Raw genomic sequence first — 23,532 nt, 5'->3', positions numbered from 1 at the left:
CTTGCTGCTCCGGCTTTAAAAGCGGTTTTCCTACTCCCAGAAAAGGGAGCGTTCGAGGCCTTGTGTAGCCAGACGACGAACCTGGCTCCACAGCTCCAGACTTAGGTGCAATATTTTTTTTCCCACGACCAGCTGATGCTCCACCACTACCACTACCCTCATTACCAGCTGACAATGAACGCCCCCGGCCACGACCTCTTCCACCAGACTTCCTCATTGTTTTAAAAACGTTACCAAACGAACGGTATTTGTTGCTGTCACACAACTTACACGGTGACCTATAACTTCAGTATGATTTAGCTACCCCTTTACAGGTGGGTGAGACCACAACGAAAATCAGCCACAATGTTACACACTCTGTTGTTGTTGGCAACAAATGAGATGGCACACACGCAGGACTGTCACTGAAGCGCAAATGTAAATATTTATCTCCCACTGATTTGTGTTTGTTTTTTTTAAAAGGGAGACTTCAGAAAAAAAAAAATTAAAAAAAAATTATTTTTTACAGAAGAATTTATAAAACAAATAAAATGAAATGATTGTTTCAGGGAGAATTTAGGGAAAAAAAAAAAGGCTTTGTAGGGCCCACTGAGTGAGAGAGGACGCACACAGGAGTCAGGAGTGGCACACAAGCCCAGAGGCCAATATTAATCTCCCACCGATTGATTTAGTTATTTTTTTTTGTAGATTTTGGAACCCAAATCAAGCAAAAAAATTAATAGGCTTTCTATGGCTTACAATTGGGGAGAGAGAGATGGCACACCCAGGAGTCAAGACTGGCACACAAGCAGAAGGGGCAATATGAATCTCCCACAGATTTTTTTTTTTTTTTTTTTTTCAGGGAGACTTGAGAGAAAAAAAAATACAAAAAAAATGATTTTTTTCAGGAATAATTTAGAAACCAAAGAAAATAAAATGATTGTTTCAGGGAGAATTTAGAAAACAAATAAAACAAAAAATAGGCTTTCTAGGGCCCACTGAGTGACAGATGACGCACACAGGAGTCAGGAGTGGCACACAAGCCCAGAGGCCAATATTAATCTCCCACTGATTGATTTAGTGATTTTTTTTGGTAGATTTTGGAACCCAAATCAAGCAAAAAAATTAATAGGCTTTCTATGGCCCACAATTGGGGAGAGAGAGAGAGATGGCACACCCAGGAGTCAAGACTGGCACACAAGCAGAAGGGGCAATATGAATCTCCCACAGATTTTTTTTTTTTTTTTTTTTTCAGGGAGACTTGAGAGAAAATAAAATACAAAAAAAATGATTTTTTTCAGGAATAATTTAGAAACCAAAGAAAATAAAATGATTGTTTCAGGGAGAATTTAGAAAACAAATAAAACAAAAAATAGGCTTTCTAGGGCCCACTGAGTGACAGATGACGCACACAGGAGTCAGGAGTGGCACACAAGCCCAGAGGCCAATATTAATCTCCCACTGATTGATTTAGTGATTTTTTTTGGTAGATTTTGGAACCCAAATCAAGCAAAAAAATTAATAGGCTTTCTATGGCCCACTATTTGTGAGAGAGATGGCACGCTCAGGACTGGCACACAAGCCCAGAGGCCAATATTAATCTCCCATTTTTTTTTTTTCCAGGGAAAATTTATAAACCCAATAAAAAAAATAATAATAAATAGGCTTTCTATGGCCCACGATCTGAGAGAGAGAGATGGCACGATTAGGACTGGCACACAAGCCCAAAGCCCAATATTAATCTCCCACTGATTGATTGATTGATTTTTTCAGGTAGAATTATGAACCCAAATCAACCAAAAAAATAAATAGGCTTTCTATGGCCCACTATTTGTGAGAGAGATGGCACGCTCAGGACTGGCACACAAGCCCAGAGGCCAATATTAATCTCCCACTTTTTTTTTTTTTCCAGGGAAAATTTATAAACCCAATAAAATAATAAAAAAATAGGCTTTCTATGGCCCACTATCTGAGAGAGAGAGAGATGGCACGCTTAGGACTGGCACACAAGCCCAAAGGCCAATATTAATCTCCCACTGATTGATTTATTGATTTTTTCAGGTAGAATTTAGAACCCAAATCAAGCAAAAAAATTAATAGGCTTTCTATGGCCCACTGAGTGAGAGATGGCACACACAGGAGTAAGGAGTGGCACACAAGCCCTGAGGCCAATATTTTTCTCCCACTGATTGATGTTGTGATTTTTTCTGGTAGATTTTGGAACCCAAATCAAGCAAAAAAATAAATAGGCTTTCTATGGCCCACTGAGTGAGAGATGACACAGACAGAGATGGCACTCTAGCAGAAATGTCAATCTTAATCTCCCACAAAAAAAAAAAAAAAAAAAAAAAGGAACTGTCCTTCAATTACTATCTCCCTGCAGTAATCTCAGCCAGGTATGGCAGGCAGCAATAAGGAGTGGACTGATGCACAAATTAAATAAAAAGTGTGGACAAACAAACAAGATAGCTGTGCAGAAAGGAAGGAACAAGAGGATTTGTGCTTTGAAAAAAGCAGTTGGTTTGCACAGCGGCGTACACACAGCAATGCAGCTATCAGGGAGCCTTCTAGGGCAGCCCAATGAGCTACAGCGCTGAGGAAAAAAAAAAAAAAGGAGCTTCCACTATCCCTGCACACCGAAGGTGGTGTTGGGCAGTGGAAATCGCTACAGCACAAGCGGTTTGGTGGTTAATGGACCCTGCCTAACGCTATCCCTGCTTCTGACGAAGCGGCAGCAACCTCTCCCTAAGCTCAGATCAGCAGCAGTAACATGGCGGTCGGCGGGAACTCCCCTTTATAGCCCCTGTGACGCCGCAGACAGCAAGCCAATCACTGCAATGCCCTTCTCTAAGATGGTGGGGACCAGGACCTATGTCATCACGCTGCCCACACTCTGCGTTTACCTTCATTGGCTGAGAAATGGCGCTTTTCGCGTCATTGAAACGCGACTTTGGCGCGAAAGTCGCGTACCGCATGGCCGACCACGCACAGGGGTCGGATCGGGTTTCATGAAACTCGACTTCGCCAAAAGTCGGCGACTTTTGAAAATGTTCGACCCGTTTCGCTCAACCCTAATCCTCGCCACCATGGATGTGGAATCTTTGTACTCCAATATCCCACACCAGGATGGATTAAATGCCTGCATATTCTTCCTGGAAAACAAAGGGACTGATGCAAATTCTGTGGTGAAACTTAGAAAATTCATCCTCACCCACAATTACTTTGAATTTGACAAGAAGATCTATCTACAGGAAACTGGCACATTAATGGGAAGTAAAATGGCCCTAAAGTATGTAAATCTTTTCATGGCCAGGCTTGAAAGCGACTTATTGTCCTCGTGTTCCATCAGACCTCTGGCGTACTACTGCTACATTGATGACATTTTAATCATCTGGACGGAGTCTGAACCACAGCCAAAGACGTTCCATGAACATTTTAATCAATTTCATCCTACCCTCAACTTGACACTCAACTACTCCTGCACTGAAATTAACTTTTTGGACACCATCATTAAGCAGCAGAGCAATAAAATAAAGTCATCCCTGTATCAGAAGCCAATCGACCACCCAACATACCTTAAATGGGACAGTTTCCATCCAAAACACATAAAAAACTCCATTGTCTACAGCCAAGGCATCAGATACAATTGTATATGTTCCAACCCAATGGATAGGGATGAACACCTTGGTCACCTCAGAAAGACCTTTTTGAATCAGGGCTACAATCCAAGAACAATTGAAAACCAGATTACAAGAGCCACTAGAATATCAAGGAATCACCTGCTACATTACAAAGCTAAAGAAGAAAATGACCGGGTACCTCTAGTAGTTACCTACAATCCAAATCTGAAGGTGCTAAGGGGAGCTGCACAGAAATTACAACCTTTACTACAAAAAGATGCCCAATTACAATCCATTTTTCCAGACCCCCCACTACTGTGTTTTAGGCAGCCCCCAAATCTAAGAAGCATCATTGTCAAGAGCTCCCTGTCCTCTCCAACAGCTGCAGGTACCTTTTGTTGCAATCAGAAAAAATGTAAAACCTGTCCATTTATAATGACTACGGACAAGATAAAGATTCCCAATTCACATCATGACTACAAGATACCAGGTACTTTCAGCTGTGACACTTCTAATGTGGTTTACTTAATTATTTGTATTAAATGTGCAACTGGGGGTCTGTATATGGGGGAGACAGGGCAAAAGCTTAGAACAAGAATGAATTCTCACTGCCACACAGTAAGAGAAAAAAGAATGGATCTTCCTGTGGCAATACATTTTTGTCTCCCAAATCATAACATTATGGACATGAAATTACTTGTGTTAAAAGGTAGCTTCAAATCTAAGAGAGACAGAAGAGTATGGTAATATAAACTGATGACGACCTTTGACAGTCTTAATGCAGGAATGAATGTGTCGCATGGATTTATGTCTTTTTACATCAACTAAGGAACTTGCCCCTCAGACTATGAGGGGTCATCACAACAGAACCAGACCCCAATCAGAGGACAATAAAATATTCCTTATCTAAGAACTGGTCCAACATTTATGGACGTAACTGTTTATCACTCATGGTAATTCTGCTTCATGTCACCTGTCTTATCCATGGTTTTTTTTTTCTGTGCTATGTTGTGCATAAATATGTGATTCTTCAGAATTTCTTTTAGTCTTTGCCCGTTGAAGATACCTGTTTAGTCTTGAAAGCTTGCAATTTGTTACCATCTTATCAGTTAGCCATTAAAAGGTATCAACCACTGAGGACTCTCAATTCTAAATATTTTTCTATCTACTGGCTAACACAGTACCAAGATATATATCTTTCCTCGCTCTTTTAAATGCATTCTCACCAAAGTGGGTTTTTCTGGCTCAAGGTCAGGTTGTCACAAGTATGACATGGTGCAGAGTCGAAGGGATCTCCCTGTTTTCCATCCTTAACCCCCAACAATCAGTATAGAATTTTGCACTCGGATTCCCAGGTAGAAATCATTAGAATAGTTAATTTGTGGCACAAACACTTCAGGGAACAGTAGCGTTGTCAGGAACACTGCCAAGGGTTATCAATAAGTGAACACTCAGGATGCTACAACCCAACGGACTACATAGAGGCATAGTCAAATGATGAGCGAGAGTCACTACCAGTAGCATAGTGGGAGGTCAACGTGTGCACAACTTTAAATTGGTGCATGGGTAGGTTCCCAAACCATAGGATAACTAGTAACAAAACCCAGCACTCAACTTGTTGCGAAAAGAAGATTGGATACTTTATTATGTCCCAACGTACAAACGTTTCGGTCACACATGTGACCTTCGTCAGTGACAAAGATTGGGATGATAGATAAGTACTGATGGCTATATACGTTGCCGAAGATGGGAGTAATCTCAGAATGCTGATGGCTAAAAGCGCTATCAACAATGTCCTGAATGCAGCGTTAATCTTAGATGAGAGTCTCTCGATGCAGTCTTATGCAGAGCTAGTTCCGCGGTGTCCACCGCTGTACGGGTCCCAAAACGTTTGTACGTTGGGACATAATAAAGTATCCAATCTTCTTTTTGCAACAAGTTGAGTGCTGGGTTTTGTTACTACCAGTAGCATAAGCGGTCCAGCCAACTAGTCCAAGGAGCAAGACCGAAATGAAATTGAGAAATTATGCGAAAGTTAAAGTAAATGTGGAAGTCATAATAGCAATTAGGAATATCATCCAAACAAAGAATGAACTTCAGATAAGATGGTAAAGCCAGGATTCTCTTTAAATGGACTTCCAAGAGAATTGAGAAAGACTGGTTGTCTTGGTATCCTGACAAAGCTAGCAATGGAGATAGTTTTCAACAGGGTAGATACCGTATTTTTGTAGAATATAGCACAAACTTTAAAACAGCACTATGTTAAAATAAATCTTCCCCCACTGATGAGTTTGTTGCTGTAAAGTAAGACAAGGTACATTTGCAACGATTAGTTGATTTTCAGGACAGTTACGCTTTATAAATTGGCTGTCCAGATGGAAAACTCATTTAAATTCTACTGTTTTTCTGATACTTGCAGAGTAAGGAGTTTTCTTTAAATTTTCACCTGTGTCAAAGTCTGTTTGTTTAGCATTTACTTCAGGCGTAGCAATTAATAATGCATCTGTGCATTCCACACAATATTGGTATTAGTCATATGTTCTTTGTACCTCCCTGACAGAAAGCACTTAATCATGCTGTATTCACATTATAACTTAATACAAGTATTTGTTATAAAAATAGAAATGACACCTACAGTACAAGAATATGTGAGCTCAACACAAAGATAGCCTCATTTCACAAATAGTTGAAATGATTGAATGGTACTGATGGAGAAAGTCATGGGCTACCTTCATATAGTTTCTACAGAATGTATTTTGGTGCTTTTTGTGATGTTAGCATTTTTTGTGTTTTCCCCTAAATTCAATTCTTTAGGGTTTTGAAAAAAGGGAAGAAGAAATCATTAACACAGGGCACACAATACTGAAATACTTTCATCATTCAGAGCCCATGAAATTCTGCTACTTGGTGTCCAAAAGAATACAATTCCCAATAATGATCCCATATAATACAGACGTATAGCACCCACATAGAATTTCTGATGATATGAAAATAATATCACTATACACAATTACAAAACACTGAGTGGCTTTAGAGTTAAATTAATGTACAGTGACCAAAGAAATACATCCCTGATCATCTAGGGCAGTCAAAGAGATTAACCATGAAATACATGAAAGTTTTGGTAAGTGCTGATGTTAACATGACATCTTTGGAAGTTTATTTTGGTGTAGGGTGTTAATTATACCTTGTGGTCTAAAGCAGTAAAGGGTGTCAGAAATTAATTTTGGGTCGTCTAGGATAAAGAAGGTGTTAACTGAGACTAGGCAAGTGAAAACATTAATGTTATGATCTCTGGTGGACTAGTGTTAAATGATATTAGTTACCTATTTCCGGTTGGTCTAGGACAGTGAAATGGTTGTGTAATTCCTGATCAGCTAGGTCACAGAAGTTTATGGAGACACCTGTATTTTTCTAGTGTGGTAGAAGTTTTGTAATGTGTTGAGAGTTAAATACCTCTGTCCAGTGTATCACTCACCTCTCAATGCTCTCGCTATGTATTTTAGTAATTATTTAACCAGCCTTTTTTATACTACACCGATGAAGGAGATCAAGCAGGATAAGCCAAGGGTGAGCGTGGTGCAGTCATGCAACAGTTCTCTCTAATATAGCACGTCCTGCCCCAATAATGGAGCATTGTGGAGAATGTTTCTATGCATCACTATCTTGTTGCTACTGGAAGTCCCATCCTCTAGGCCGCCCTAATATTAACCCTGATGTTCACAGTAGATTTGAGCATATCATCAAGTTACAGAATAAAAAAAACAACATTTCCATAAAAGTCTACATTGTTTAGGATATCTAATGAAAGAATAAAATATTTCCGCTGTATTATTTATAAACTGAAACGAAAACAATATTATTGTTCATAAACACAGTATACATAAAATGCATAGAAATATGTGTACATTTATTAAAATTGCAGTGTATATAAATATTTCACTAACCTGAACCATAAAACCTGGATCTCCTTAAACCCTGGAAGATTTTCAAATACCTTTTGCATCTATTGAAAAAGAAACAAATCTGTTTGTTTAATAAAGTAGTATCAGTAGTATAGCATCAAGACTAGAGAAAAGGTCTGCTTCGCACATCAGTGATTTATATATTTTATTAATGTACCATTTTTCTTCCATTATATCAAAGCACAGTATTTTATCAGATTTTGCTGTTGCTCAAGAATCTTGATGTGCTGTCCATCCAGTCATTAAAACTAAGTACGGTAATACAGAGCACCAGAGAATCAATAAAATGTGATAAAGGGCAGGAAAAAGCATCATGACAACACGTTATAGAGACAGTTCTGCCAAAGAAAATGTGCTAGTATGTTTATTGTAGTCGTTGATTTCTATACTTGTAAATAAATAATTATTTATTTTTCATTGTGTACTGCTAAGTAAATATGCTTATATTGGTAAAGTATGGCAGATAATTTAGTTAATTTCTATATCCATATAGGTGTTCAAGTTGTGGTTTTTTTTTGCTGCTTTTCCCCCCCAAAAAATGTGGAAAAAATGTACCGCGGCTTCAATGCAACCTTAACCCCTTTACCCCCAAGGGTGGTTTGCACGTTAATGACCGGGCCAATTTTTACAATTCTGACCACTGTCCCTTTATGAGGTTATAACTCTGGAACGCTTCAATGGATCCTGGTGATTCTGACATTGTTTTCTCATGACATATTGTACTTCATGACAATGGTAAAAATTATTTGATAGTACCTGCGTTTATTTGTGAAAAAAACGGAAATTTGGCGAAAATTATGAAAATTTCGCAATTTTCCAACTTTGAATTTTTATGCAATTAAATCACAGAGATATGTCACACAAAATACTTAATAAATAACATTTCCCACATGTCTACTTTACATCAGCACAATTTTGGAAACAACATTTTTTTTTGTTAGGGAGTTATAAGGGTTAAAAGTTGACCAGCAATTTCTCATTTCTACAAAACCATTTTATTTTAGGGACCACATCTCATTTGAAGTCATTTTGAGGGGTCTATATGATAGAAAATACCCAAGTGTGACACCATTCTAAAAACTACACCCCTCAAGGTGCTCAAAACCATATTCAAGAAGTTCATTAACCCTTCTGGTGCTTCACAGGAATTTTTTGAATGTTTAAATAAAAATGAACATTTAACTTTTTTTCACAAAAAATTTAATTCAGCTCCGATTTGTTTTATTTTACCAAGGGTAACAGGAGAAAATGGACCCCAAACATTGTTGTACAATTTGTCCTGAGTATGCCAATACCCCACATGTGGGGGTAAACCACTGTTTGGGCGCATGGCAGAGCTCGGAAGCGAAGGAGTGCCATTTGACTTTCAATGCAAAATTGACTGGAATTGAGATGGGACGCCATGTTTCGTTTGGAGAGCCCCTGATGTGGCTAAACATTGAAACCCCCCACAAGTGACACCATTTTGGAAAGTAGACCCCCTAAGGAACTTATCTAGAGGTGTGGTGAGCACTTTGACCCAACAAGTGCTTCACAGAAGTTTATAATGTAGAACCGTAAAAATAAAAAATCATATTTTTTCACAAAAATTATCTTTTCGCCCCCAATTTTTTATTTTCCCAAGGGTAAGAGAAGAAATTGGACCCCAAAAGTTGTTGTACAATTTGTCCTGAGTACGCTGATAGCCCATATGTGGGGGTAAACCACTGTTTGGGCGGATGGGAGAGCTCGGAAGGGAAGGAGCGCCGTTTGACTTTTCAATGCAAAATTGACAGGAATTGAGATGGGACCTCATGTTGCGTTTGAAGAGCCACTGATGTGCCTAAACATTGAAACCCCCCACAAGTGACACCATTTTGGAAAGTAGACCCCCTAAGGAACTTATCTAGAGGTGTGGTGAGCACTTTGACCCACCAAGTGCTTCACAGAAGTTTATAATGCAGAGCCGTAAAAAAAACAAAATTTTTTTCCCACAAAAATTATTTTTTTAGCCCCCAGTTTTGTATTTTCCTGAGGGTAAAAGGAGAAATTGGACCCCAAAATTTGTTGCCCAATTTGTCCTGAGTGCGATGATACACCATATGTGGGGGGAACCACTGTTTGGGCACATGGGAGGGCTCAGAAGGGAAGGAGTGCCATTTGAATGCAGACTTAGATGGAATGGTCTGCAGGTGTCACATTGCGTTTGCAGAGCCCCTAATGTACCTAAACAGTAGAAACCCCCCACAAGTGACACCATTTTGGAAAGTAGACCCCCTTAGGAACTTATCTAGATGTGTGCTGAGCGCTTTGACCCACCAAGGGCTTCACAGAAGTTTATAATGGAGAGCCGTAAAAATAAAACAAAAATTTTTTCCCACAAAAATTATTTTTTAGCCCCCAGTTTTGTATTTTCCCGAGGGTAACAGGAGAAATTCGACCCCACAATTTGTTGTCCAATTTGTCCTGAGTGCGCTGATACCCCATATGTGGGGGGGAACCACTGTTTGGGCGCATGGGAGGGCTCGGAAGGGAAGGAGCTCCATTTGGAATGAGGACTTAGATGGAATGGTCTGCAGGTGTCACATTGCATTTGCAGAGCCCCTAATGTACCTAAACAGTAGAAACCTCCCACAAGTGACACCATTTTGGAAACTAGACCCCCTAAGGAACTCATCTAGATGTGTTGTGATAGCTTTGAACCCCCAAGTGTTTCACTACAGTTTGTAACGCAGAGCCGTGAAAATTAAAAAAAAAAATCTTTCCCCCCAAAATTATTTTTTAGCCCCCAGTTTTGTATTTTCCCGAGGGTAAGAGGAGAAATTCGACCCCAAAAGTTGTTGTCCAATTTGTCCTGAGTACGCTGATACCCCGTATGTTGGGGGAAACCACCGTTTGAGCGCATGGCAGAGCTCGGAAGGGAAGGAGCGCCATTTGGAATGCAGACTTAGATGGAATGGTCTGCAGACGTCACATTGCGTTTGCAGAACCCCTAATGTACCTAAACAGTAGAAACCCCCCACAAGTGACCCCATATTGGAAACTAGACCCCCCAGGGAACTAATCTAGATGTGTTGTGAGAACTTTGAACCCCCAAGTGTTTCACTACAGTTTATAACGCAGAGCCGTGAAAATAAAAAATCTTTTTTTTTCCCACAAAAAATATGTTTTAGCCCCGAGTTTTGTATTTTCCCAAGGGTAACAGGAGAAATTGGACCCCAAAAGTTGTTGTCCTATTTGTCCTGAGTACGCTGATACCCCATATGTTGGGGTAAACCCCTGTTTGGGCACACGGGAGAGCTCGGAAGGGAAGAAGCACTGTTTTACTTTTTCAACGCAGAATTGGCTGGAATTGAGATCGGACGCCATGTCGCGTTTGGAGAGCCCCTGATGTGCCTAAACAGTGGAAACCCCCCAATTATAACTGAAACCCTAATCCAAACACATCCCTAACCCTAATCCCAACAGTAACCCTAACCACACCTCTAACCCTGACACACCCCTAACCCTAATCCCAACCCTATTCCCAACCGTAAATGTAATCTAAACCCTAACTGTAACTTTAGCCCCAACCCAAACTGTAGCCCTAGCCCTAACCCTAGCCCTAACCCTAATCCTAACCCTAGCCCTAACCCTAGCCCTAACCCTAACCCTAACCCTAGCCCTAGCCCTAACCCTAGCCCTAACCCTAGCCCTAACCCTAGCCCTAACCCTAACCCTAACCCTAGCCCTAACCCTAACCCTAGCCCTAACCCTAACCCTAACCCTAGCCCTAACCCTAACCCTAGCCCTAAACCTAACCCTAACCCTAGCCCTAACCCTAGCCCTAACCCTAGCCCTAACCCTAGCCCTAGCCCTAGCCCTAACCCTAGCCCTAACCCTAGCCCTAATGGTAAATGGAAATAAATACATTTTTTAAATTTTTCCCTAACTAAGGGGGTGATGAAGGGGGGTTTGATTTACTTTTATAGCGGGTTTTTTAGCGGATTTTTATGATTGGCAGCCGTCACACACTGAAAGACGCTTTTTATTGCAAAAAATATTTTTTGCGTTACCACATTTTGAGAGCTATAATTTTTCTATATTTTGGTCCACAGAGTCATGTGAGGTCTTGTTTTTTGCGGGACGAGTTGATGTTTTTATTGGTAACATTTTCGGGCACGTGACATTTTTTGATCGCTTTTTATTCCGATTTTTGTGAGGCAGAATGACCAAAAACCAGCTATTCATGAATTTCTTTTGGGGGAGGCGTTTATACCGTTCCGCGTTTGGTAAAATTGATGAAGCAGTTTTATTCTTCGGGTCAGTACGATTACAGCGATACCTCATTTATATCATTTTTTTATGTTTTGGCGCTTTTATACGATAAAAACTATTTTATAGAAAAAATAATTATTTTTGCATCACTTTATTCTCAGGACTATAACTTTTTTATTTTTTTGCTGATGATGCTGTATGGCGGCTCGTTTTTTGCGGGACAAGATGACGTTTTCAGCGGTACCATGGTTATTTATATCTGTCTTTTTGATCGCGTGTTATTCCACTTTTTGTTCGGCGGTATGATAATAAAGCGTTGTTTTTTGCCTCGTTTTTTTTTTTTTTTTCTTACGGTGTTTACTGAAGGGGTTAACTAGTGGGCCAGTTTTATAGGTCGGGCCGTTACGGACGCGGCGATGCTAAATATGTGTACTTTTATTGTTTTTTTTTTTTTATTTAGATAAAGAAATGTATTTATGGGAATAATATTTTTTTTTTTTTTCATTATTTTGGAATATTTTTTTTTATTTTTTTTACACATTTGAAATTTTTTTTTTTTACTTTTTTACTTTTTCCCAGGGGGGGATATCACAGATCAGTGATCTGACAGTTTGCACAGCACTCTGTCAGATCACTGATCTGACATGCAGCGCTGCAGCCTTCACAGTGCCTGCTCTGAGCAGGCTTCTGTGAAGCCACCTCCCTCCCTGCAGGACCCGGATCCGCGGCCATCTTGGATCCGGGGCTGGAGGGAGCAGGGAGGGAGGTGAGACCCTCGCAGCAACGCGATCACATCGCGTTGCTGCGGGGGGCTCAGGGAAGCCCGCAGGGAGCCCCCTCCCTGCGCGGTGCTTCCCTGTACCGCCGGCACATCGCGATCATCTTTGATCGCGGTGTGCCGGGGGTTAATGTGCCGGGGGCGGTCCGTGACCGCTCCTGGCACATAGTGCCGGATGTCAGCTGCGATAAACAGCTGACACCCGGCCGCGATCGGCGGCGCTCCCCCCGTGAGCGCTGCCGATCGCATATGACGTACTATTGCGTCCTTGGGAAGTAAAGCCCACCCCACATGGACGCAATAGTACGTCTAATGGCAGAAAGGGGTTAACCCCTTTCTGACCTCGGACGGGATAGTACGTCCGAGGTCAGAAGCCCCGCTTTGATGCGGGCTCCGGCGGTGAGCCCGCATCAAAGCCAGGACATGTCAGCTGTTTTGAACAGCTGACATGTGCCCGTAGTAGGCACGGGCAGAATCGCGATCTGCCCGCACCTATTAACTAGTTAAATGCCGCTGTCAAACGCAGACAGCGGCATTTAACTACCGCATCCGGCCGGGCGGCCGGAAATGACGGCATCGCTGACCCCCGTCACATGATCGGAGGTCGGCGATGCTTGTACCTTGTAACCATAGAGGTCCCTGAGACCTCTATGGTTACTGATCGCCGGTAGCTGTGAGCGCCACCCTGTGGTCGTCGCTCACAGCACACCTGATTTTCTGCTACATAGCAGCAAACAGCAGATCGCTGCTATGTAGCAGAGGCGATCATGCTGTGCCTGCTTATTGAAGCATAGCAAAAGTGAAAAAAAAATGTGAAAAAAATAAAAAAAATATAAAGTTTAAATCACCCCCCTTTCGCCCCAATCAAAATAAATCAATTAAAAAAAAATCAAATCTACACATGTTTGGTATCGCTGCGTTCAGAATCGCCCGATCTATCAATTAAAAAAAGCATTAACCTGATCGCTAAATGGGGTAGCGAGAAAAAAATTTGAAACGCCAGAATTACGTTTTTTTGGTCGCCGCGACATTGCATTAAAATGCAATAACGGGCAATCAAAAGAACGTATCTGCACGAAAATGCTATCATTAAAAACATCATCTCGGCACACAAAAAATAAGCCCTCAACCTACCCCAGATCATGAAAAATGGAGACGCTACGAGTATTGGAAAATGGTGCCATTTTTTTTTTAGCAAAGTTTGGAATTTTTTTTCACCACTTAGGTAAAAAATAACCTAGTCATGTTAGGTGTCTATGAACTCGTACTGACCTGGAGAATCATAATGTCAGGTCAGTTTTAGCATTTAGTGAACCTAGCAAAAAAGCCAAACAAAAAATAAGTGTGGGACTGCACTTTTTTTGCAATTTCACCGCACTTGGAATTTTTTTCCCGTTTTCTAGTACATGACATGCTAAAAACAATGATGTCGTTCAAAAGTACAACTCGTCCCGCAAAAAATAAGCCCTCACATGGCCAAATTGATGGAAAAATAAAAAAGTTATGGCTCTGGGAAGGAGGGGAGTGAAAAAGGAACACGGAAAAGCAAAAAATCCCAAGGTCATGAAGGAGGTAAACAGTTAACTAGCCATTAATTCAAGGTCATACAAATGTTCTGCATCAATGCACTTTATCTCCATCCAATCTTTACTATCTATATGTAAAACATGAGAAAAGTAATGAGTTACATTGGACATTAAGCAGTTCATTAAACAGTTTTTGCAATAGTTATTCATTATTATTAAACAGCCTTAGGCTCAGTCACGAGACATGGCGACTTGATGTATGAATGATCTGTAGGAATATCAAGCAGAGTATTCTCTGCTGTTGTATTGATTGTTTCAAGCCATTGGGTTGCTAGTCTTCCTCTTCACCTTGTTCCTTTTATTCTTCTGACCATGATGCTCTTCTCCAGTGATTGCTCTCTTCGTATGATATGTCCAAAGTAGGAAAGTCATAGCTTGGTAAACCTTGTTTCAAATGACATGTCTGGCTTGATCTGTTCCAAGATTGATTTGTTCATTCTTCTTGCCTTTCACGGTATTGATAACATCCTTCTCCAGCACCAAATCTCAAAGGCATCAATTCTTCTTCTGTCGTGTTTCTTTATCGTCCTGGTTTCACATCCGTCTTTTACTACAGAAAAGACCTATGTACCAGCAGTGTCTTCATCGCCAGTGAAATGTTCCTTGATTTGAAGACCTTGTTCAGTATCTTCATTGTTAATTTGCCCATAGCTATTCTCCTATTGACTTCCGGTGTCATCGCTGCATGTTGATTGAACATTGATCCGAGAAGGTTGAAGTAGTTTACAACTTACAGTTCGTCACTGTCCATCTCAAATGAGTCCCGGTCGTACCTGGTCATTATCTTTGTCTTATTTGTATTGAGTTGCAGTTACATGTTTGAACTTTCGATCTTGACACTCCATAACTGATGTACAACCTTTTGCAAGTCTTCAAAAAATGTGCACAACACAAAGATGCAGAAAATGTCATGACTTGTGTTATGTTGATGCCAGCACTGCCAATTTTTTCACGTTACATAAGTTATATAAATTTATTAGCATTTTGCAGTGAGAAATAAGTATTTGATCCATCTAGCAAACAAGACTTAATACTTGGTGGCAAAACCCTTGTTGGCAAGCACAGCAGTCAGATTTTTTTTGTAGTTGATTATGAGGTTTGCGCACTTGTTACGAAGAGTTTTGGTCCACTCCTCTTTGCAGATCATCTTTAAGTCATTAAGATTTTGAGGCTGTCTGTTGGCAACTCAGAGCTTCAACTCCCTCCATACATTTTCTAGTGGATTAAGGTCTGGAGACTGACTGGCCACTCCATGACCTTAATGTGCTTCTTTTTGAGCTACTTCTTTGTTGCCTTGGCTGTATGTTTTGGGTCATTGTCTTGCTGGAAGATCTAGCCATGACCCATTTTTAATGTCCTGGCGGAGGGAAGGAGGTTCTCACTCAGGATTTTATGGTACATGGCTCCATCCATTTTCCCATTGATGCGGTGAAGTAGTCCTGTGCCCTTAGCAGAGAAACACCCCTAAAACATAATGTTTCTACCCCCTTGCTTAACAGTGGGGACTGTGTTCTTTGGGTCATAGGCAGCATTTCTCTTCCTCCAAACACGGCGAGTTGAGTTAATGCCAAATACCTCAATTTTTGTCTCATCTTACCACAGCACCTTCTCCCAATCACTCACAGAATCATCCAGATATTTATTGGCAAACTTCAGATGGGCTTGCACATGTGCCTTCTTGAGCAGGGGGACCTTGTGGGCACTGCAGGATTTTAAACCTTTTCGGTGTAATGTGTAACCAATGGTTTTCTTGGTGACTGTGGTCCCAGCTGCCTTGAGATCATTAACAAGTTCCCCCTGTGTAGTTTTAGGCTGATTTCTCATCTTCCTCATGATCAAGGATACCCCACGTGAGGGTTGTAGAGGTTACACTCTGACTGATTAACTGAGTCTGTGAACAGGAGTCTTTTGTAAAGGTGACTATGTAAAACAGCTGTCTTTATCCCCTTTCTGCCATCAGATGGAATAGTACCTCCGATAACCGAACCCCCACTTTGATGCGGGCTGCGGCGGTGAGCCTGCATCAAAGCTGGGACATGTCAGCTGTTTTGAACAGCTGACATGTGCCTGAAATAGTTGCGGGCAGAATTGCGATCTGCCCGAGCCTATTAACTAGTTAAATACTGCTGTCAAACTCTAACAGCATCATTCAACAAGCGCTTCCAGCCATCCGGCCGGAAATGCACGCACCGCTGACCCCGTCACGTGATCGGGGACAGCGGTGCATCGACATGACAACCTGGAGACTTCCATAGTTGTTGATGCCAGATTGCTGTGAGCGCCACCCTGTGGTAAGCGCTAAATGCAATGCTGTACTTCAGCTACATAGGGGCGATCTGAGCATCGCCCCTATGTAGCAGAACTGATCAGGCTATGCCAGTTTCTAGCCTTGTCAGTGGTCAAATTTACAAAATCAGCAAGAGATCAAATACGCATTTCCGACACTGTATGTCCTCTAGTCAAAGATTGAGGTATATTTGTTTCGGGCACATTTCCGCTGAAAGAAGCATGAAATTCATTAGGAGATGAATGCCTCTTAATGAATTTGGTACATTTAATTCCAGCAGACACTACATACCAAACACCTAACTTGATGAATCAGACCTTAGGCTGGTTTCAGACTTGCATTCCTGTGCGCTACGGATGGCAGCATACTTCCTCCTTGCTTCCTCCATAAAGCTCCGCCCAGGCTCCGCCTACAGCTGGCTGCGTCTAGCGTTTCCATTCTTACCTATCTTTAGCATTGAGTACCCAGGAGCATGCGTTGTATGCAGATGTGTCTGCAGGCGGCGATCAGAGGTGTGCGGCGCCCGCACAGAAATGCAAAATTGAACACCATGTAATGAATTGGGCTCATTTTATCAGTGATGTGGGTCTCCATGTGCCTCATTAGAAATGTTACTCCAGTTGGGAACTGGTGCAAACTTTCTGCTGGCGTGAGAAATGCTACCAGTATGGATATTATGGGTGGGCATAGCTGTGCTCCTCCACAGCCCTTCAAATGTTATCTGAGTGGCCTGAAAATTGCATGTAAAAAGTCTCAAAATTTTTTGTGCAACTTAGTGTTCTGCAAAGATTTTGCGACTCTAAAAGTGATAGCTTTCTGGTGCAGTCATTTTGATGAAACGGTTTAGTACCAAGAAAAGCATAATCAATATTTCCCTCTGCTAAACTGTCTCACTATTTTTGGCAAGCAGAACAGCACTAAGAAGCTACAAGTGTTTTTATCTTAGCTGAATATGAGAGGTAACATAACCATCATATAAGGAAAAACATGTAAGGTGCTTTCATGAATTATTGCCAGAATATCCCATATCACTGTCAGACAAGGTGCTCCAATAACATTGTAAAAATAGGGAAGGACCTATTAGTATAGCTTGTTTTAATGACTGTAAACATTAAAAATTTTTGCACTCTGATGGCAATATGGAAGTTGCATCAACACCTTGTACTCTTTGTCATTCTACTCCAGCTACTCTTGAACAACTTTGAACAATTGTGATAAAAGGGGCCACTGATATTTGGGTATACAATTGCCATGAAAGCGGTAACTTTTCAACAATAATTATGTTGATGGCATACTTCTAAGTCACATCAACATAAATGTCAAGTCCATGGTTTCCTATAAAAACATTGATTAGATCATCTCAGCTTGCCTTCTTCCCACATTGCACCTTGGTGCTTTCTCTTCTCTAAGCAATGCCTATACATTCAGCCATACACATGATGTTAATAAAACTGTAACTTATCAGATCAGGCTCTTCTACTGCTAAATGGGCCAGTTCTGATTATTAAATTCCCATTGTGGTCAGCTGTGGTCAGGGTCAGAAATTTATCTTATAGTCTTCTGTGGGCACAGACTAAATAGTTTAAACTTTTCATCCTGTTCACATCAATGAGCCCTTAGAGCTCATGATCCTGATGCAGGTTCAGCACTGTTTTTTTAGGATCATTTTTGGTAGTAATAACAAAAGTATATCTGGAATATCGCTTTGGGAATGCTTTGACACATTTTTCTGGCTATAACAATTTTGCCTTTGTCACAGTTGCACAGATCAACACAAATGAACTCCCATTGACAGCTGACATTGTAGGAACATAATGTTGACTGCTTCATCTGTAAATGATTTTAGTTTTATTTTATCATCAATGCAAAGGTGCTGTCATATTTGCCAATATAAATGCTCATCAGGTTTGAACATTTTTTCTCCAAAATTAGATTTTCACCAAATCGATTTGCTGCAAATCATAATACTGCTAAGCCTCCAATTGACTTGATAATTACATGAAATATTCTGCTGTCTCCTAGAACAGTTTCCATATATTTTTAAGTTCTATTACACAAACACTGCCTTAGTAACGTCAATGTGACCTCACTGTAGAAACTGATGCTAACCTGGAACTAACAGCCCATTTAAGAGCCCAGCACACTGACAGGCATTTCATGATTTTTTAAAAATTAAAAAATAACCCCCAAATAATCCTGCTTAGATATCTACTATATAAAGCTGAATGTGTGTGTATGTGTGTGTGTGTGTGTGTCCGGGATTGGCATCTGCACCGTCGCAGCTACAGCCACAAAATTTTGCACAGTCACACGTCTGGACCCCGAGAGCGTCATAGGCTATATTGTGAGGCAAAATTTTAACCCCGCGTGTTCCAATTCACCAAAAATTTTTGCCCCTATCTACATAATGGGGCAAAAAGTGAAATGAAAAGTGTTGGAGGCGTCGCAGCTACAGCCACAAAATTTTGCACAGTCACACGTCTGGACCCTGAGAGCGTCATAGGCTATGTTGTGAGGTGAAATTTTAACTCCGCGCTTTCCAATTCACCAAACTATTTTTCCCCTATCTACATAATGGGGAAAAGTGAAGGAAAAGTGTTGGAGGCAAATTGACAGCTGCCAGATATGAACAAGGGGGACTTAAAGAATGAGAGCGATGGCGCAAAAGAGTATATACCGATCAGTTGCTAAGGTGGGGCCTCGACATGAGATACTCACCACACATGGGGATATGAACACACACACAAAATGCGCCACACACTACCACGTGCTTGAACACATATACCACCCTCAGCACACATTTCACCACACATACACCAACCTCACCACATAAAAGTCGAAACACAAAAGTCGCCGCTCAAAACTCGCCACGCGCAAAACTCGCCACATGCAAAAACTAGGCTCACGCAAAACTCGCCACAAGTGCAAAACTCACCTCATGGAAAACTCGCCACATGCAAAACTTGCACATGCGGAAAAATTGCCACATGCACAAAATTTGCAACACATGCAAAAGTTGCCTCACACAAAACTTGCACATACTCAAAAGGCACCAGACATAAAACTCACCACGCACAAAACTCGCCATGCGCAAAACTTGCTGCACACAACTTGCTACACTAACCTGTTACATGCAACTCGACACACAAAAAGTTGCTACACGCATGTTGCCACACAAAACTCATCTCACAAAAGTCGCTACATGCATGTTGCCACACACAACTCAACACACACAACTTGACAAACGAAACTCGCCCTAAAACACACACAAGTCTGGTATTATCCTTCAAAAATAAAAATCTGATTAATAAGCAGACAAACTACAACAAATGTACCATATAGGAAATACGGCAGCTGTCAGTCACATGACCTGTCTATTATGTGTATGTGTGAGCTAATATATACTGCCAGGGGGAGGGCTTCCTGTTGGCTGGGGATTTATGAGGCTGCCAATTTAGCTTACAAATACTGAGGTAAAAATACTGAGCAAATAACGTGTGAACAAGGTCTAATACAGGAGGAGATGACACACAGGTATATACTATATACAGGGGAGATGACACACAGATATATACTATATACAGGAGAGATGACACACAGGTATATACTATATAGAGGAGGAGATGACATACAGGTACATATATATACAGGAGGAGATGACATACAGGCATATACTATATACAGGAGGAGATGACACACAGGTATATACTATATACAGGAGCAGATGACCTACAGGTATATACTATATACAGGAGGAGATGACATACAGGTATATGCTATATATAGAAGATGACATGCAGGTATATACTATATACAGGAGGAGATGACACACAGATATATACTATATACAGGGGAGATGAAACACAGGTATATACTATATACAGAAGGAGATGACATTCAGGTATATACTATATATAGGGGAGATGACACACAGCAGGTATATACTATATACAGGGGAGATGACATACAGGTATATACTATATACAGGAGATGACATACAGATGTATACTATATATAAGGGAGATGACAAACATGTATATACTGAGGTGATGAGGTGAAAATGAAAGGTGTGAGGTGAAAATGAAAAGGTGTGAGTGCAAAATGAGAGGAGTGAGGAAAAATAGTGGAGTGATCAGAAAATGATAGATGTGAGGTTGAAATGACAAGTGTTAGGGGGGAATGAGAGGAGTGAGGGAGAAAATGAGAGGTGTGAGGGAGAAAATGAGAGGTGTGAGGGAGAAAATGAGAGATGTGAGGGGGAAAATGAAAGATGTGATTGGGAAAATGAGAGGCGTGATGAGAAAATAAGAGAAGTGAGGTGCTATAACTAACCACAGATATTTACTATGCCCAGGCAACGCCGGGCTCTTCAGCTAGTCTACTATATAAAGCTGAATGTGTGTGTGTGTGTGTGAGTATGTGTGTGTGTATGTCCGGGATTGGCATCTGCACCGTCGCAGCTACAGCCACGAAATTTTGCACAGTCACACGTCTGGACCCGAAGAGCGTCATAGGCTACGTTGTGAGGTGAAATTTTAACCCCGCGCGTTCCAATTCACCAAACAATTTTGCCCCTATCTACATAATGGGGAAAAAAGTGAAAGGAAAAGTGTTGGAGGCGTCGCAGCTACAGAAACAAAATTTTGCACAGTAACACGTCTGGACCCTGAGAGCGTCATAGGCTTCGTTGTGAGGTGAAATTTTAACCCCGCGCGTTCCAATTCACCAAACAATTTTGCCCCTATCTACATAATGGGGAAAAAAGTGAAAGGAAAAGTGTTGGAGGCGTCGCAGCTACAGAAACAAAATTTTGCACAGTAACACGTCTGGACCCTGAGAGCGTCATAGGCTTCGTTGTGAGGTGAAATTTTAACCCCGCGCGTTCCAATTCACCAAACAATTTTGCCCCTATCTACATAATGGGGAAAAAAGTGAAAGGAAAAGTGTTGGAGGCGTCGCAGCTACAGAAACAAAATTTTGCACAGTCACACGTCTGGACCCTGAGAGCGTCATACGCTATATTGTGAGGCGAAATATTAACCCCGCGCGTTCCAATTCACCAAACAATTTTGCCCCTATCTACATAATGGGGAAAAAGTGAAAGGAAAAGTGTTGGAAGCGTCGCAGCTACAGCAACAAAATTTTGCACAGTCACACGTCTGGACCCTGAGAGCGTCATAGGCTATGTTGTGAGGTGAAATATTAACCCCGCGCTTTCCAATTCACCAAACAATTTTGCCCCTATCTACATAATGGGGAAAAAAGTGAAAGGAAAAGTGTTGGAAGCGTCGCAGCTACAGAAACAAAATTTTGCACAGCCACACGTCGGGACCCTGAGAGCGTCATAGGCTTCGTTGTGAGGTGAAATTTTAACCCCGCGCGTTCCAATTCACCAAACAATTTTGCCCCTATCTACATAATGGGGAAAAAGTGAAAGGAAAAGTGTTGGAAGCGTCGCAGCTACAGCAACAACATTTTGCACAGTCACACGTCTGGACCCCGAGAGCGTCATAGGCTATGTTGTGAAGTGAAATTTTAACCCCGCACTTTCCAATTCACCAAACAATTTTGCCCCTATCTACATAATGGGTAAAAATGAAAGGAAAAGTGTAGGAGGCAAATTGACAGCTGCCAGATGTGAACAAGGGGGACTTAAAGAATGAGAGCGATGGCGCCAAAGAGTATATACCGTACAGTTGCTAAGGTGGGGCCTCGACATGGGATACTCACCACACACGGGGATATGAACACACACAAAATGCGCCACACACTACCACGTGCTTGAACACATATTACCCTCAGCACACATTTCACCACAAATACACCAACCTCGCCACAAAAAAGTCAAAACACAAAAGTCGCCACTCAAAACTCGCCACGCGCAGAACTCGCCACATGCAAAAACTAGGCTCTTGCAAAACTCGCCACAAGTGCAAAATTCTCCTCATGAAAAACTCGCCACACGCAAAACTTGCACACGCGGAAAAATTGCCACATGCACAAAAGTTGCAACACATGCAAAAGTTGCCTCACACAAAACTTGCACATGCTCAAAAGGCACCACACATAATACTCGCAACGTGCAAAACTCGCCATGCGCAAAACTTGCTGCACACAACTTGCTACACTAACCTGTCACATGCAACTCGACACACAAAAAGTTGCTACACGCATGTTGCTACACAAAACTCATCTCACAAAAGTCGCTACATGCATGTCGCCACATGCAACTCAACACACACAACTTGACAAACGAAACTCGACCTAAAACACACACAAGTCTGGTATTATCCTTCAAAAATAAAAATCTGACTAATAAGCAGACAAACTACAACAATTGCACCATATAGGAAATACGGCAGCTGTCAGTCACATGACCTGTCTATTATGTGTATGTGTGAGCTAATATATACTGCCAGGGGGGAGGGCTTCCTGTTGGCTGGGGATTTATCAGGCTGCCAATTTAGCTTACAAATACTGAGGTAAAAATACTGAGCAAATAACGTGTGAACGAGGTCTAATACAGGAGGAGATGACACACAGGTATATACTATATACAGGGGAGATGACACACAGATATATACTATATACAGGAGAGATGACACACAGGTATATACTATATAGAGGAGGAGATGACATATAGGTACATATATATACAGGAGGAGATGACATACAGGTATATACTATATACAGGAGGAGATGACATACAGGTATATGCTATATATAGAAGATGACATGCAGGTATATACTATATGCAGGAGGAGATGACACTCAGATATATACTATATACAGGGGAGATGACACACAGGTATATACTATATACAGGAGTAGATGACATACAGGTATATGCTATATATAGAAGATGACATGCAGGTATATACTATATGCAGGAGGAGATGACACTCAGATATATACTATATACAGGAGAGATGACACACAGGTATATACTATATACAGGAGGAGATGACATACAGGTATATATTATATATAGAAGGAGATGACATTCAGGTATATACTATATATAGGGGAGATGACACACAGCAGGTATATACTATATACAGGGGAGATGACATACAGGTAT

At 41.2% G+C, this 23,532-nt stretch overlaps 1 protein-coding gene across 1 annotated transcript in view; it reads right to left on the bottom strand.

Annotated features, from left to right (window-relative positions):
• The window catches only part of IMPG1 (interphotoreceptor matrix proteoglycan 1), a 325,385-nt gene that overhangs the window by 76,142 nt on the left and 225,711 nt on the right, over window positions 1–23,532 (bottom strand). The window contains exon 8 of the mRNA XM_069726677.1: window positions 7,547–7,605. Within this exon, the coding sequence (XP_069582778.1) occupies window positions 7,547–7,605 (59 nt within the window). The remainder of the gene's footprint in view (window positions 1–7,546; window positions 7,606–23,532) is intronic.

Source organism: Ranitomeya imitator, chromosome 5 (assembly GCF_032444005.1).
Source record: "Ranitomeya imitator isolate aRanImi1 chromosome 5, aRanImi1.pri, whole genome shotgun sequence".
NCBI classification, from domain to species: domain Eukaryota; kingdom Metazoa; phylum Chordata; class Amphibia; order Anura; family Dendrobatidae; genus Ranitomeya; species Ranitomeya imitator.
The sequence above is the reverse complement of the archived record's forward strand: the minus strand, read 5'-3'. Positions and strand labels throughout refer to the sequence as shown.